General features: G+C 38.6%; 1 protein-coding gene and 1 long non-coding RNA gene across 3 annotated transcripts in view; one reads left to right on the forward strand and one right to left on the reverse strand.

Annotated features, from left to right (window-relative positions):
* The window catches only part of MRPL3 (mitochondrial ribosomal protein L3), a 53,260-nt gene extending 42,142 nt beyond the window's left edge, over window positions 1–11,118 (forward strand). Inside the window, exons 9-10 of one of the 2 annotated variants that reach the window (XM_045503639.1) lie at window positions 283–360; window positions 10,761–11,118. In XM_045503639.1, the coding sequence (XP_045359595.1) occupies window positions 283–360; window positions 10,761–10,913 (231 nt within the window). In that variant the 3' untranslated portion in view covers window positions 10,914–11,118. Of the gene's footprint in view, window positions 1–282; window positions 361–10,738 lie in introns of both variants that reach the window. The other variant, XM_045503640.1, reaches the window with a different exon arrangement.
* Window positions 1–14,126, reverse strand: part of LOC123611569 — an 82,223-nt gene that overhangs the window by 18,066 nt on the left and 50,031 nt on the right. The gene's annotated exons all lie outside the window — the stretch shown is intronic.

Below are 14,126 nucleotides of genomic sequence, written 5' to 3' on the forward strand. Positions count from 1 at the left end.
CGCAGTCTGTGAGTTCAAGCCCCATGTCAGGCTCTGCACTGACAGCTCAGAGCCTGCAGCCTACTTCAGATCCTGTCTCCCTCTCTCTCTACTCCTCCCCCACTCACACTCTGTCTCTCTCAAAAATAAAAACATTAAAAAAATTTAAAAAAATTTTTTTGAAGTGCTAATATGATTACTTTTTAGGCTACTTATAGACTCAGCTTGTAGTAACATATTGCTTGTTTTAATACAAGTATATTCTCAAATTTTTAACTATTGAAATTGCATTTCTTACTTTAGGTGTGGAGAATAAACACAAAGCACAATATAATCTATGTAAATGGCTCTGTACCTGGACATAAAAATTGCTTAGTAAAGGTATGTATATAAAATGTATGTAAACTCTTTATTTTCCGTTGTTTGGATATGTGAATATGTGCCATAAATTCTCCTTTGGCCCATAAATATGGCTTGAAAATAAGTGGCTGTTTTTCCATAATCTTTGCCAAATTAAATTTTTTGCCACTTTTCAGTAGTACCTGACTGAAAAAGTTGTACAAAATATCCTATACCTGTGTTCATAAAAACATGAACCTGTGAGAATGGTAGGACCAATAAATAGAGGCTCTTTAGAAATGCAAAAAGGTGGGGTGCCTGGGTGGCTCAGTAGGTTGAGTGTGTGACTTCAGCTCAGGTCATGATCTCACAGTTGTTGAGTTCAGTCTCGGCTTCAGGCTCAGAGCTGAAGCTAACAGCTGTTAGCTCTGAGCCTGAAGCCTACTTCAGATTTTCTGTCTCTCTCTCTCTCTCTCAAAAATAATATTAAAAAAAAAAAATAGAAAGGCTCAGAGGGGAATATGGTGGCATAGGAGGACGCTGGGTTCACCTCATCCTGCTGATCACTTAGATTCCACCCACATCTGCCCAAATAACCCAGAAAACCACCAGAAGACTAGCAGAATGGACGTTCCAGAGCCAAGCATAGACAAAAGGAGCATGGGAGAGGGTAGGAAGGGCAGAAAGGTGGTGAGTGCTACACGGACTGGTGGGAGGGAGCCGGGGTGGTGGAGGGGCAGCCTGCCCAGCAAGACAGAGCCCCTGAAGTCTGGCTTCAAAACGGAGGGGCCAGACTCCGTGAGTTCTGACAGCCAGTGGGCTGTCATCTGGAATGTTAAAATTCAACAGCTTTGCTCCCAGACAGCAGGGAGGGCAAGAGGACATCGGGAGGGAGAGTTGCTGAGCCCAAGAATACAGAGCTCAGCTTGATGGGAGAACAAAGGCACTGGTAAGCACCATCGCCCTCTCCCATCCCCCGCTGAAATTCAAAAGGGAACCAGTTCCCGTCACTGAACTTACTTGCACCGTGCAAACGCCCAACGCTGTGATCCTGTGGATCCATCCCTCTGGCGGGTCGGCCTCCCTCCTGGTGCTCCTCCCGGTGCTGCAGGGCCCCTCCTGCAGGGGACCACTGAAGGCAAATGGAGCTAAGCCTGCCCCTCGCGGCCCTGTGCACCTTGCAGATCCACCCCGGCTAATACGCCAGATCCCATCAAAGCAGCACCACAAGCCTGGCAGTCTGCAAGTAGCCCAGACGGGCCACGCCACTCCACAGTGAGTCCTGCCCCTGGGAGAGGAGAAGATAAGGTACACACCAGTCTGACTGTGGCCCCGACCACCAACACAAGTTACTCCAGACAGCACAAGGGAAGTGCCCTGCAGTTTGGAGCCACTGCAGGGACTACCCAAAATGATGAAACAGAAGAATTCTCCTGAAAAGAAACTCCAGAAAGTAGCAACAGTTAACAAATTGATCAAAAACGATTTAAGCAATATAATGGAACAGGAATTTCGAGTAATAGTCATAAAATTAATCGCTGGGCTTGAAAAAAGCATAGAGGACAGCAGAGAATCTATGCTACAGAGAGCAAGGGACTAAGAGATAGTCATGAGGAGCTAAAAATGCTATAAATGAGGTGCACAATAAAATGGAGGCGGCCATAGCACAGATTGAAGAGGACGAGGAGAGAATAGGTGATTTAGAAGATAAAATTATGGAAAAAGAGGAAGCTGAGAAAAAGATTTAAAAAATCCAGGACTATGAGGGGAGAATTAGAGACCTAAAGTGATGCAAATGGAACAATATCCATATCATAGGAATTCCAGAAGAAGAAAGAGAGAAAGGGGCTGAAGGTGTACTTGAACAAACCATAGCTGAGAACTTCTCTGATCTGGGGAAGGAAAAAGGCATTGAAATCCAAGAGTCACAGAGAACTTCCTTCAGACATGAATTGATCATCTGCATGACATTATCATAGTGAAACTGGCAAAATACAAGGATAAAGAGAAAATTCTGAAAGCAGCTAGGGATACACAGGCTCTAACTTACAAAGATAGACACATAAGAGTAGTGGCAGACCTATCTACTGAAACTTGGCAGGCCAGAAAGGAATGGTAGGAAATCTTCAATGTGATGAGCAGAAAAAAACATGCAGCCGAGAATCCTTTATCCAGAAAGTCTGTCATTCAGAATAAAAGGAGAGATAAAGGTTTTCCTAAACAAAAACTGAAGGCATTCATCACCACTAAACCAGCCCTACAAGAGATCCTAAGGGGGATTGTGTGAGTGAAATGTTGCAAGGACCACAAAGTACCAGAGACATCACTACAAGCATGAAACCTACAGATGTGACAATGATTCTAAACCCATATCCTTCAATACACTGAATGTAAATGGACTAAACGCTCCAACCAAAAGACACAGGATATCAGAATGGATAAAAGCACAAGACCCATCCATTTGCTGTCTACAAAAGACTCATTTTAGACCTGAGGACACCTTCAGATTGAAAGTAAGGGGATAGAGAACTATCTATCAAGCTACTGAAGTCAAAAGAAAGCTGGAGTAGCCATACTTGTATCAGACAAACCAGACTTTAAATTAAAGGCTGTAGTGAGATGAAGAAGGGCATTATATAATAATTACAGGGCCTATCCATCAGGAAGAGCTAACTATTATAAATGTCTATGTCCCGGATATGGGAGCCCCCAAATATATAAAACTATCACAAACATAATTAACCTTATTGATAAGAATGTGGTAATTGCAGGGGACTTTAATACCCCACTTACAACAATGGATAGATCAACTAGACACAAGATGAATAAAGAAACAAGGGCCCTGAATGATACATTGGATTGGATGGACTTGACAGATATATTTAAAACTCTGCATCCCAGAGCAACATAATATACTTTCTTCTCAAGTGCACATGGAACATTCTCTAAGATAGATCACATACTGGGCCACAAGACAGCCCTTAATAAGTATAAAAGAATTGAGATCATACCATGCATATTTTCAGACCACAATGCTATGAAGCTTGAAATCAACCACAGGAAAAAGTCTGGAAAACCTCCAAAAGCATGGAGGTTAAAGAACACCCTACTAAAGAATGAATGGGTCAACCAGGCAATTAGAGAAGAAATTTAAAAATATATGGAAACAAATGAAAATGAAAATACAACAATTCAAACGCTCTGGGATGCAGCAAAGGCAGTCCTGAGAGGAAAATACATTGCAATCCAGGCCTATCTCAAGAAACAAGAAAAATCCCAAATACAAAATCTAACAGCACACCTAAAGGAAATAGAAGCAGAACTGCAAAGACACCCCCAAACCCAGCAGAAGAAGAGAAATAATAAAGATCAGAGCAGAAATAAACAATATAGCATCTAAAAAAACTGTAGAGCAGATCAATGAAACCAAGACTTGGTTTTTTGAAAAAATAAACAAAGTTGATAAACCTCTACCCAGGCTTCTCAAAAAGGGAGATGACCCAAATAGATAAAATCATGAATGAAATTGGAATTATTACAACCAATCCCTCAGAAATACAAGCAATTATCAGGGAATTACTATGAAAAAGTATATGCCAAAAAACTGGACAACCTGGAAAAAATGGACAAATTCCTAAGCACCCACACACTTCCAAAATTCAAACAGGGAGAAATAGAAAACTTGAACAGACCCATAACCAGCGAAGAAATGGAATCAGTTATCAAAAATCTCCCAAAACATAAGAGTCCAGGACCAGATGGCTTCCCTGGGGAATTCTACCAGACATTTAAAGCAGAGAGAATACCCATCTTTCTCAAGCTGTTCCAAAAAATAGAAAGGGAAGGAAAACTTCCAGGCTCATTCTGTGAAACCAGCATTATTTTGATTCCTAAACCAGACAGAGACCCAGCAAAAAAAGAGAACGACAGGCCAATATCCCTGCTGAATATGGATGCAGAAATTCTCAACAAGATACTAGCAAATGGAATTCAACAGCATATAAAAAGAATTACTCACCATGATCAAGTGGGATTCATTCCTGGGCTGCAGGGCTGGTTCAATATTTGCAAATCAATCACTGTGATACACCACAATAAAAGAAAAGATAAGAACCATATGATCCTGTCACTTGATGTAGAAAAAGCATTTGACAAAATTCAGCATCCTTTCTTAATAAAAACCCTCGAGAAAGTCGGGACAGAAGGAACATACTTAAACATCCTAAAAGCCATTTATGAAAAGCCCACAGCTAATATCATCCCCAGTGGGGAAAAACTGAGAGCTTTCCCCCTGAGATCAGGAACACAACAGGGATGTCCACTCTCACGGCTGTTGTTTAACATAGTGTTGGAAGCATAGCATCAGCAATCAGACAACAAAAGGAAATCAAAGGCATCATAACTGGCAAAGATGAAGTCAAGCTCTCACTTTTTGCAGATGACATGATATTATACATGGAAAACCCAATAGACTCCACCAAAAGTCTGCTAGAACTGATACATGAATTCAGCAAAGTCGCAGGATACAAAATCAATGTACAGAAATCAGTTGCATCTTATACACTAAAAATGAAGCAACAGAAAGACACATAAACTGATCCCATTCACAATTGCACCAAGAACCATAAAATACCTAGGAATAAACCTAACCAAAGATGTAAAAGATATGTATGCTGAAAAGTATAGAAAGCTTATGAAGGAAATTGAAGAAGATACAAAGAAATGGAAAAACATTCTGTGTTCATGGATTGGAAGAATATTGTTAAAATGTCAATACTACCCAAAGCTATCTACACATTCAATGCAATCCCAATCAAAATTGCACCAGCATTCTTCTCAAAGCTAGAACAAGCAATCCTAAAATTTGTATGGAACCCCAAAAGACCCCGAATAGCCAAAGTAATTTTGAAGAAGACCAAAGCGGGAGGCATCACAATCCCAGACTTTAGCCTCTACTACAAAGCTGTAATCATCAAGACAGCATGGTGTTGGCACAAAAACAGACACATAGACCAATGGAATAGAATAGAGACTCCAGAATTGGACCCACAAAAGTATGGCCAAGTAATGTTTGACAAAACAGGGAAGAATATCCAATGGAAAAAAGACAGTCTCTTTAACAAATGGTGCTGGGAGAACTGGACGGCAACATGCAGAAGAATGAAACTAGACCACTTACACCAGTCACAAAAATAAACTCAAAATGGATAAAGGACATGAATGTGAGACAGGAAACCATCAAAACCCTAGAGGACAAAGCAGGAAAAAACCTCTTTGACCTCAGCCACAGCAACTTCTTACTCAACACATCTCCAAAGGCAAGGGAATTAAAAGCAAGAATGAACTATTGGGACGTCATGAAGATAAAAAGCTTCTGCACTGCAAAGGAAACAATCAAGAAAACTAAAAGGTGACCGACAGAATGGGAAAAGATATTTGCAAATGACCTATCAGACAAAGGGCTAGTATCCAAAATCTATAAAGAAGTCACCACACTTCACACCCGAAAAACAAATAACCCAGTGAAGAAATGGGCAGAAAACATGAATAGACACTTCTCTAAAGAAGACATCCGGATGGCTAACAGGCACATGAAAAGATGCTCAATGTCACTCCTCATCAGGGAAATACGAATCAAAACCACACTCAGATATTACCTCATGCCAGTCAGAGTGGCTAAAATGAACAAATCAGGAGACTATAGATGCTGGAGAGGATGTGGAGAAACGGGAACCCTCTTGCACTGTTGGTGGGAATGCAAACTGGTGCAGCCGCTCTGGAAAACAGTGTGGAGGTTCCTCAAAAAACTAAAAATAGATCTACCCTATGACCCAGCAATAGCACTGCTAGTAATTTACCCAAGGGATACAGGAGTGCTAATGCATAGGGGCACTTGTACCCCAATGTTTATAGCAGCACTTTCAACAATAGCCAAATTATGGAAAGAGCCTAAATGTCCATCAACTGATGAATGGATAAAGAAATTGTGGTTTATATATACAGTGGAATACTACGTGGCAATGAGAAAGAATGAAATATGGCCCTTTGTAGCAACATGTATGGAACTGGAGAGTGTTATGCTAAGTGAAATAAGTCATACACAGAAAGACAGATACCATATGTTTTCACTCTTAGGTGGATCCTGAGAAACTTAACAGAAGACCATTGGGGAGGGGAAGGGGAAAAAAAAGGGGGGGAGGGAGCCAAACCCTAAGACACTCTACAAAACTGAGAACAAACTGAGGGTTGATGGGGGGTGGGAGGGAGAAGAGGGTGGGTGATGGGCATTGAAGAGGGCACCTGTTGGGATGAGCACTGGGTGTTGTATGGAAACCAATTTGACAATAAATTTCATATTAAAAAAAGAAAGAACTAGAAAAAGGATATTAGGATAACTGTTGCCAAAATATCAATATCAAAAAAGAACTTCTAATTTTTTTTAAAAATACTTTGACACAGGAACTGAAAGTACGCAAAATGGCAATTCAGTGAGAGAGTCAACAAGACCATTTGGTAAAGGGGCACTTGACTGGCTCAATTCGAAGAGTATGTGACTCTTGGTCTTGGGATTGTGAGTTCAGGCCCCACGTTGGGTGTAGAGATTACTAAAAAAAAATAAAACTTTATTTATTTATTTCTTTTAAAGAAAGGTGGTAGGGGCATCTGGGTGGCTCAGTTGGTTAAGCATCCAACTTTGGCTTGGGTCATGATCTCACAGTTCGTGGGTTCAAGCCCCACAACTGTGCTGACAGTTCAGAGCCTGGAGCCTGCTTCGGATTCTGTGTCTCCCTCTCTCTCTGCCCCTCCTCTGCTCACAGTCCGTCTCTCTCAAAAATAAACATTAAAAAAAAAAAAAGGTGGTAAAAGGTAAACATTTTAAGGAGGGATTCATTGTTACTAGCATTGTTATGATTATACTTTTAGTATTTTAAAAATATTCACATTCATATTTATGTTCAAAAACAAAGTAAAAGAAAAATAATAGCATAAATTGGGGGGAAAAAACTCTTGTACTCTCACAGACTTGTTTCTATCAAATAAAATAGAAAGTAAATATTTTGCCTGGGATTTAGGCCAACATAATACAACATATAAGAAATCACTTTGGGATTTTGTTTTTTTGTTTTTTTGTTTTTTTTCCAACGTTTATTTATTTTTGGGACAGAGAGAGACACAGCATGAACGGGGGAGGGGCAGCGAGAGAGAGAGACACAGAATCGGAAACAGGCTCCAGGCTCTGAGCCATCAGCCCAGAGCCTGACGCGGGGCTCGAACTCACGGACCGCGAGATCGTGACCTGGCTGAAGTCGGACGCTTAACCGACTGCGCCACCCAGGCGCCCCTGGGATTTTGAATCATACATTCTGAAAATAAATTTGTAGTAGAAATAATACCAGCTTATTCCCAGAAATTTTCCAACAATAACAACGAAAATAGATTGAAACTTCAACCTCTGATTTTTCACATTGGGTCTTTCTCTATGTATTCTTTTCATTTCTTAAAGTAGGTTCTATTAGTAGCATAAAGTATAACACTTGTTTTAATCCTACAGTAATTAAAATTCCCTTTCTGTAGTTCACTTTTTGACTGAATTGTTCTGATTTTTCTTAAAGAAAAAATACATCTTATGAATTGTTGCAAGAATTTTTTTTTTTTTTTTTTTTTACTTTGCATGTTTTCAGGTTTAAGTAGATTTCCAGTCTCCAGATGACCTGGTTGTTTACACAATGACAGGTTGTTGAGACTGACAAGTTGGCATGGTACTTCCTATAACAGTTTGTCTTCATAATTAAATGTACCCCCTCCACATTACAGGTTTATTATATGTTACAAATATCACAACCTAATAAAAGAGAGAAGAGGGAAATTAAATTATTTTCCATAATAAAATTATACTGTACAACAGATGAATTTTTATATGTTGTCAGATCTTTTCTCCCCATTTTGCTGCACACATGGTTCTAGGATTGCTTTCCAGCTGAAAGTGGAACACCTCAGCATTTTCTTTGACACCAGTATAGATGAATAGGTCAGCTGTCTTGAAAAACCATAATATGTGCAGTGATATTCTGACTGGTTGTTATAAACAGTTTATAGTCAACATTTATTACTCTTCCACCTACTTCAACAAAAAATTGCCTCCAAAAACTCAACTCTGTTGATGATGGCTCGCCATTACTGAAGACATTCAGAAGGTAGACCACAGGCAATTCCCAAAGGGTAGTCCAAGTATATTTCAAGAAACTAGCATCAAAGAATGTCCAGTCCACTTCGAAATGTTAACACACCAATGAATGTATTTTCAAGAAACATATTTTGATTAAAAATAGAACGCATCTTGAGAAAATCTTCGAACTACAGTGTCTAAACAAGTCTTTTGTAACCTTACAGAAATGTCCGTCCCAAACATTAAGATGTGGGTTTGGGGGTGTTTTGTGGGCTTGTGTTTTAAGAGAAGTGGCGGTACACAAGTGTGGTCCACTTTTTGAAAACTTTTTCTGTCATCCCACTTGTTCTATCCTTCCCAGTGATTCCATAGCAAGTGAAAAGAGCCCCTTTGCCCATGGAGATTGAGGCTCTTCCTAGTGGACAGGCAGCCTCTTCAGCATTCTCTCATCCCACAGGAACTTTTGCACCCCACCCCCAGAGTATAGGGCTGCCAGTAAATTTTTTTTAATGCTAAAGTTAGTAAAGATGGTCTTAGGGATGATCAACCCGTTTAATTAACGTAAGCATTTTTTGTTGTTGTCTAGATTCACTAAACGTATTAAAAAAAGCCTAAAGAATATGTTTACAGCATTATGTGGTGTATATTAACTAATATTTGTGTGTGCTTATTCCTGTAGCCTAATTTATCATTTAAGTGTCTTCTAGATTTCCTGTTTGTGTGTGTGTCCTACCCCTCATCTTTCCTCAGAGGATTTGAACTGCCTTGCCAATATACAGAAATATAAAAAGAATGAGCCAGAGAGTTGAGAGAGTTTTGGTGAAGGTGGGGAAATAATGAAGCCAGAGGTTAGATTAAATGCACAAAAATACATACTGTTGAGTCTTACACATTTGTTAAAGATGGGATGCAAACAAGCTTTAGAACCACCAAGACAAAAGAGATTTAAATAAAATGTCATTCATGTTTCCAATCAATGAATTATAGTACTGTAACATTTATAGTTAGAATATATAAGTAGTGCTTTTCTCTGAAATGTTCAAGTATGATAGATCTATCAAAATGTAAAAGCAACTGAGAATTTGCTGTTTAGATCATTTATGACTAAATTTTCACAGTTATCAAATTAGCACAGAAAGTTTTGCTGTTGTTGGTTTGGTTGTTTATTTGCTTGGGTTTTATTCTCCATTCTAAATTCTGAAACAGTTTAAATCAGTAAGAATATGACTCCCCCTGCCCCCACCCAAGTTCAAGTTCAACCCAAGATTAGTGACTTGGAAAGAAAAAATTAAATGAGTTTATTTTCTTCTGAGCAACTAACTGAAAATTCCTTGGAACAATTTTAATGAGAGAGATTAAAATAGATGTGTTTCTGTACATAGCTGTTCCTAGCAGCTGTGTACTTATTTCAACCAAATTATTCGTTTCTTATTGCCAAAATGATTATGCCGTGTTTTACTCTGTGTGTATAATTACATGTAATTTTTTTTTAATTTCTCGCTGAATGAAAGCTGTAGAATGACTCAGAAGCTTTAAAGAACCAGTAATGTTTTCCAAAAATAAAACCCAACATTTTAGATCATACCAACATCTGAACTGTTTCTTGGTTTATGAATTTACAGATATAATTAGAATATTTTTAGATTAGAAAGAGCTTATAAGACTAGTGTAAAGACTTATGGAATGATTGTTTTTTGCTAAATATTATTTTGTCCTTCTCTTCTCAGTGATAATGGTACTTGTTAAATGTAAGCTTATTTCCTTAATAAAACTTGGCATTTTTGGTTATGTGCCCTTTGATATAAGACTAACAAAAATACAGGTAAATTCTTTTTTAAAACCTCAACTCAAAAGAATCTATGGTAGAAAGTAAAATAATAAAAATATATAATAATAAAATAAGATCAATAAGAAGTAGATGGTAATAACTTTTAGGCACATAGTTTGGATATAGTTGATACCTAAGTAGTAATTTTAAAATATAATTTATCCTCCTGGGCAGTTCTAGAGATTTGTAAGTTATGAGTAAGATATGTAATTATCAGGGTAATTTAGAAGGCAGATGACTGAGTTGAGGAAGGTTGTATTTCTGATTGGATTAAGTTTATTGGAATAAAAAGAATACATTGAGTTCCTTTCACTTTATGTAACAGTTGTGTTATTCACATTAGAAAATGTAGGAATAGATATTGTTTATTAATAATTAAAACATACTATCTTTAAGTAACTTAACTGGTACTACTTATTAATAAGGTCTTTGTCCCCCTCCTTCCAGATCAGAGATTCTACACTGCCTGCATATAAGGACTTCTGTAAAAATCTACCATTCCCTACATATTTTCCTGATGGAGATGAAGAAGAACTACCAGAAGATTTGTATGATGAAAATGTGTGTCAGCCTAGTGCACCTTCTATTATATTCTCCTAACCTCTGTGGACATGGCAGAACGTCCTGTATTTTATGAGCTTTGATGAGCCAGAGCAATATATAACCAGGAAATATATTTTCCTTTCGTAATCACAGTACCACACTTGTCATCTTTGTCAAGGGCATAAATACATCATTCCATCCCCCAAACTAAATTTTGGTTTAAAAAAATTACCACATTAAATAAATCAGTTAAATAGACTGGGTATGCCAGATGTCGATGGACCGGCCGTTTGCATACGAGCAAAGTCTTTTGTAATTTGTGAGCTTCATCCTTTTTTACTACATATTCTAAAGTTATCTTAAGATGCTTATGAATCCAGCCTCTTTTGTTAAAGATATTTCTGTCTTTCTGAAGGGGTAGATGTGGAACAGTGGCAAACTTACACTTTCTAAACAGAAAGGAAGTAAGATTTTTATTTAAATTATATTTTAATCATTTTTCCTTGCTTTCCCAGAAGGATTGGAAGTGGCCTGGGGTTGTACATTCAACAAACTTATGAATCACCTATTTTTAAAAATATTAATGTCCCCTGGGTTTTTTCATTGTATGAAATTAAAACGTGTTTGCTAATGGCTACATTATGTCAAATAATCAAGCTTAACAATGCAAGTATAAGCAGTCCTTATTGAACCACTGGATTTCCTCTGAACCCAGATTCCTGAGGACCCACAGGATCTAACTTTTAACTCAGGATGTTTTCTGAGACTTGATTCATACAGCAACCCAAGAGACATTAATCCTACTGCTAGATCACCATATAATTTCCTAATAACTAATGGATTTGTATTTGAAAGGTCCAACAGTATTTTTTTTTTTTTGCTGATATTTCATTTCTCTCATTTTTTATTTCAAGTCCAAATATAGTCACATCTTTTTTAAAATTTCCATTATTCTTCACCTAATTCCAGGAAGATTTGTTGCAATTGACAGAAAATCCATACAATAAAATAGTTGGGGCACCTGGGTGGCTGAGTTGGTTAAGCATCCAACTCTTGGTTTCAGCTCAGGTCATGATCTGGTTCATGGTTCAAGCCCTGCATCAAGCCACTTGGGCTTTCTCTCTCTCTCTCTCTCTCTCTCTCTCTCTCTCTCCTTCCCTCCCTCCCCCTCTCCCTCCCCCCACCTCCGGCTCATGTGTGTGTGTGTGTGTGTGTGTGCGCGCGCATGCTGTCTCAAAATGAATAAAAATAAATAGAAAATAAAAGAGTAAGTGAGGGAAAAACACCTAGGATAACATAAATCAGTATTCAGTGGGGAGTTGGGAAAGAATGGTAACCATATGATACAGATGAGCAGACTATGACATGCAAAATCATTGGACTCAGTTTGACTCTGAGCTGCCTGGATACCAAAGTAAAACAGCATTGATTTTGTTACATATTACTCTTTAATCATGAGTTCCTCAAGAGGAACTGTTTTAAACTGGAGTAAGTCTTGGTCACCATACCATTTTTTATTCAAAAAATAACTTATCAAACTGGAAATTCCTAGACTTGTTAAAAGATTATCTCAAACATATTCAAGGGTAAAATATTAGACACATTCTTGTCAGATCAAACAAGGATAGATAATCTTTACTACTGCTGTTCAACAGTGTTCTTGGAAGTCTTTGTCAGTACAGTTACTAAAACAAGAAAAAGTAATGATATAAATATTAGGAAGTGAGAAGATTGTAAGAAATATCTACCTGTAAGACAATCAACTGACAAGTCATTAGAAACAATGAAGGAGGGCGCCTGGGTGGCTTAGTCGGTTAAGTGTCTGACTTCAGTTTGGGTCATGATCTCACAGTCCATGAGTTCGAGCCCCACGTCGGGCTCTGTGCTGATAGCTCAGAGCCTGAAGCCTGCTTCGGATTCTGTGTCTCCCTCACTCTCTGCCCCTCCCCTGCTCAGTCTCAAAAATAAATAGAAACATTAAAAAAAAAAAAAAAAACGAAGGCAGTTCAGCAAGGTGACTGTAAAGATTAATATATAAACATAGCAATATTGAGAAATTTTATGGGGTGGGGGGAAATGGCTACTATTCCAATAGCAATTTTTTTTTAAAGCTTACCTAGGAAAAAGCCTTACAAATGTGCTGGAGTCTTATTGGAGAAGTTAAAACTTCATTGAAGAACATAAAAGAAGACAAATAATGGAGGGGATTATCATGGTTATGAATGGGGAGACTTAATATTGTAAAGAATTCAATCCTATTTTTAAAATCTCAACAGGTTTTACCATAGAACTGTTCAAACAGACTCTAAAATGGATGTGAATGTGTACATTCAAAAATAGCGAGCACATGAAATCATAACTATTAGGTATGTCCCCATACTATGCTTACTTACGCTTTACTTTGAAATTCGGCATACTGTATGTCTTAACTACTTAAGTTGCATTTGATCAAAAGATTTTAATGAACTTAGAGATGCATGAAATTTGCTGATAAACCAATGGGAAGCAGCTGTTACCTTGCAAGACAAATGAACAATTATTGCTGGGAAAACATAAAAACCTTGTTTCCATATAAAGCATCTGCAGAGGTGGAGAGAAAGGAATCCTAGCGTCTGAAGATAACCAGGTGGACAGCAGAGCAAGGAGCCATTCAGCAGCCATTTGCCCAGGACATACAGTGTTTTGAAGAAGGCAGGGAGCCCTTTGCACTAGAAAGCTGTCCCTAGACCCACCACCATTTGTCTGTAGAGTCTTTAGTCTTTGGATCTGCACTTGAGTTTAAAGGAGAAAATTTCTGATCATCTTTTAGGGTCATGAGTGTGAACCCTACCTTCTAGAGTCCGGGAGCAAAGCATCCACTTACACCCCCCACCTTCGTACACCTCCTACTCCCCACTGCCAGGGCCTTGCAGCAATCAAAGAGGATCTGGGGCCCATCCCTGCGAACTTTTTCAGTAGCCCAGAAGTAACCCAAGATGTGTTCTACTGACCCAGGTGGTAAGGAGGAAGCCTTCTCTACAGCTATGGAATACATAAGCCAGGGTCTGCCTGGTCCAACACTAAGGAAGACAGGGAATTTGCTAAGAACCGTGGGTCACTCTTTATGGCTACAGTGCCTATCATCAAATGTTCAGCTCGAGGAAAATAGAACTTAGCCTATTATGGATAAGCACATGGTCTGGACACTGCTCACCTCACCGTGTGGAGTCCAGGCAATAAGGGGCCGCCGCCTCCACAGTAACGGCCAATGCTCAGGTGTGGAGGCAGTTC

Source organism: Leopardus geoffroyi, chromosome C2, assembly GCF_018350155.1.
Source record: "Leopardus geoffroyi isolate Oge1 chromosome C2, O.geoffroyi_Oge1_pat1.0, whole genome shotgun sequence".
Classification (NCBI taxonomy): domain Eukaryota; kingdom Metazoa; phylum Chordata; class Mammalia; order Carnivora; family Felidae; genus Leopardus; species Leopardus geoffroyi.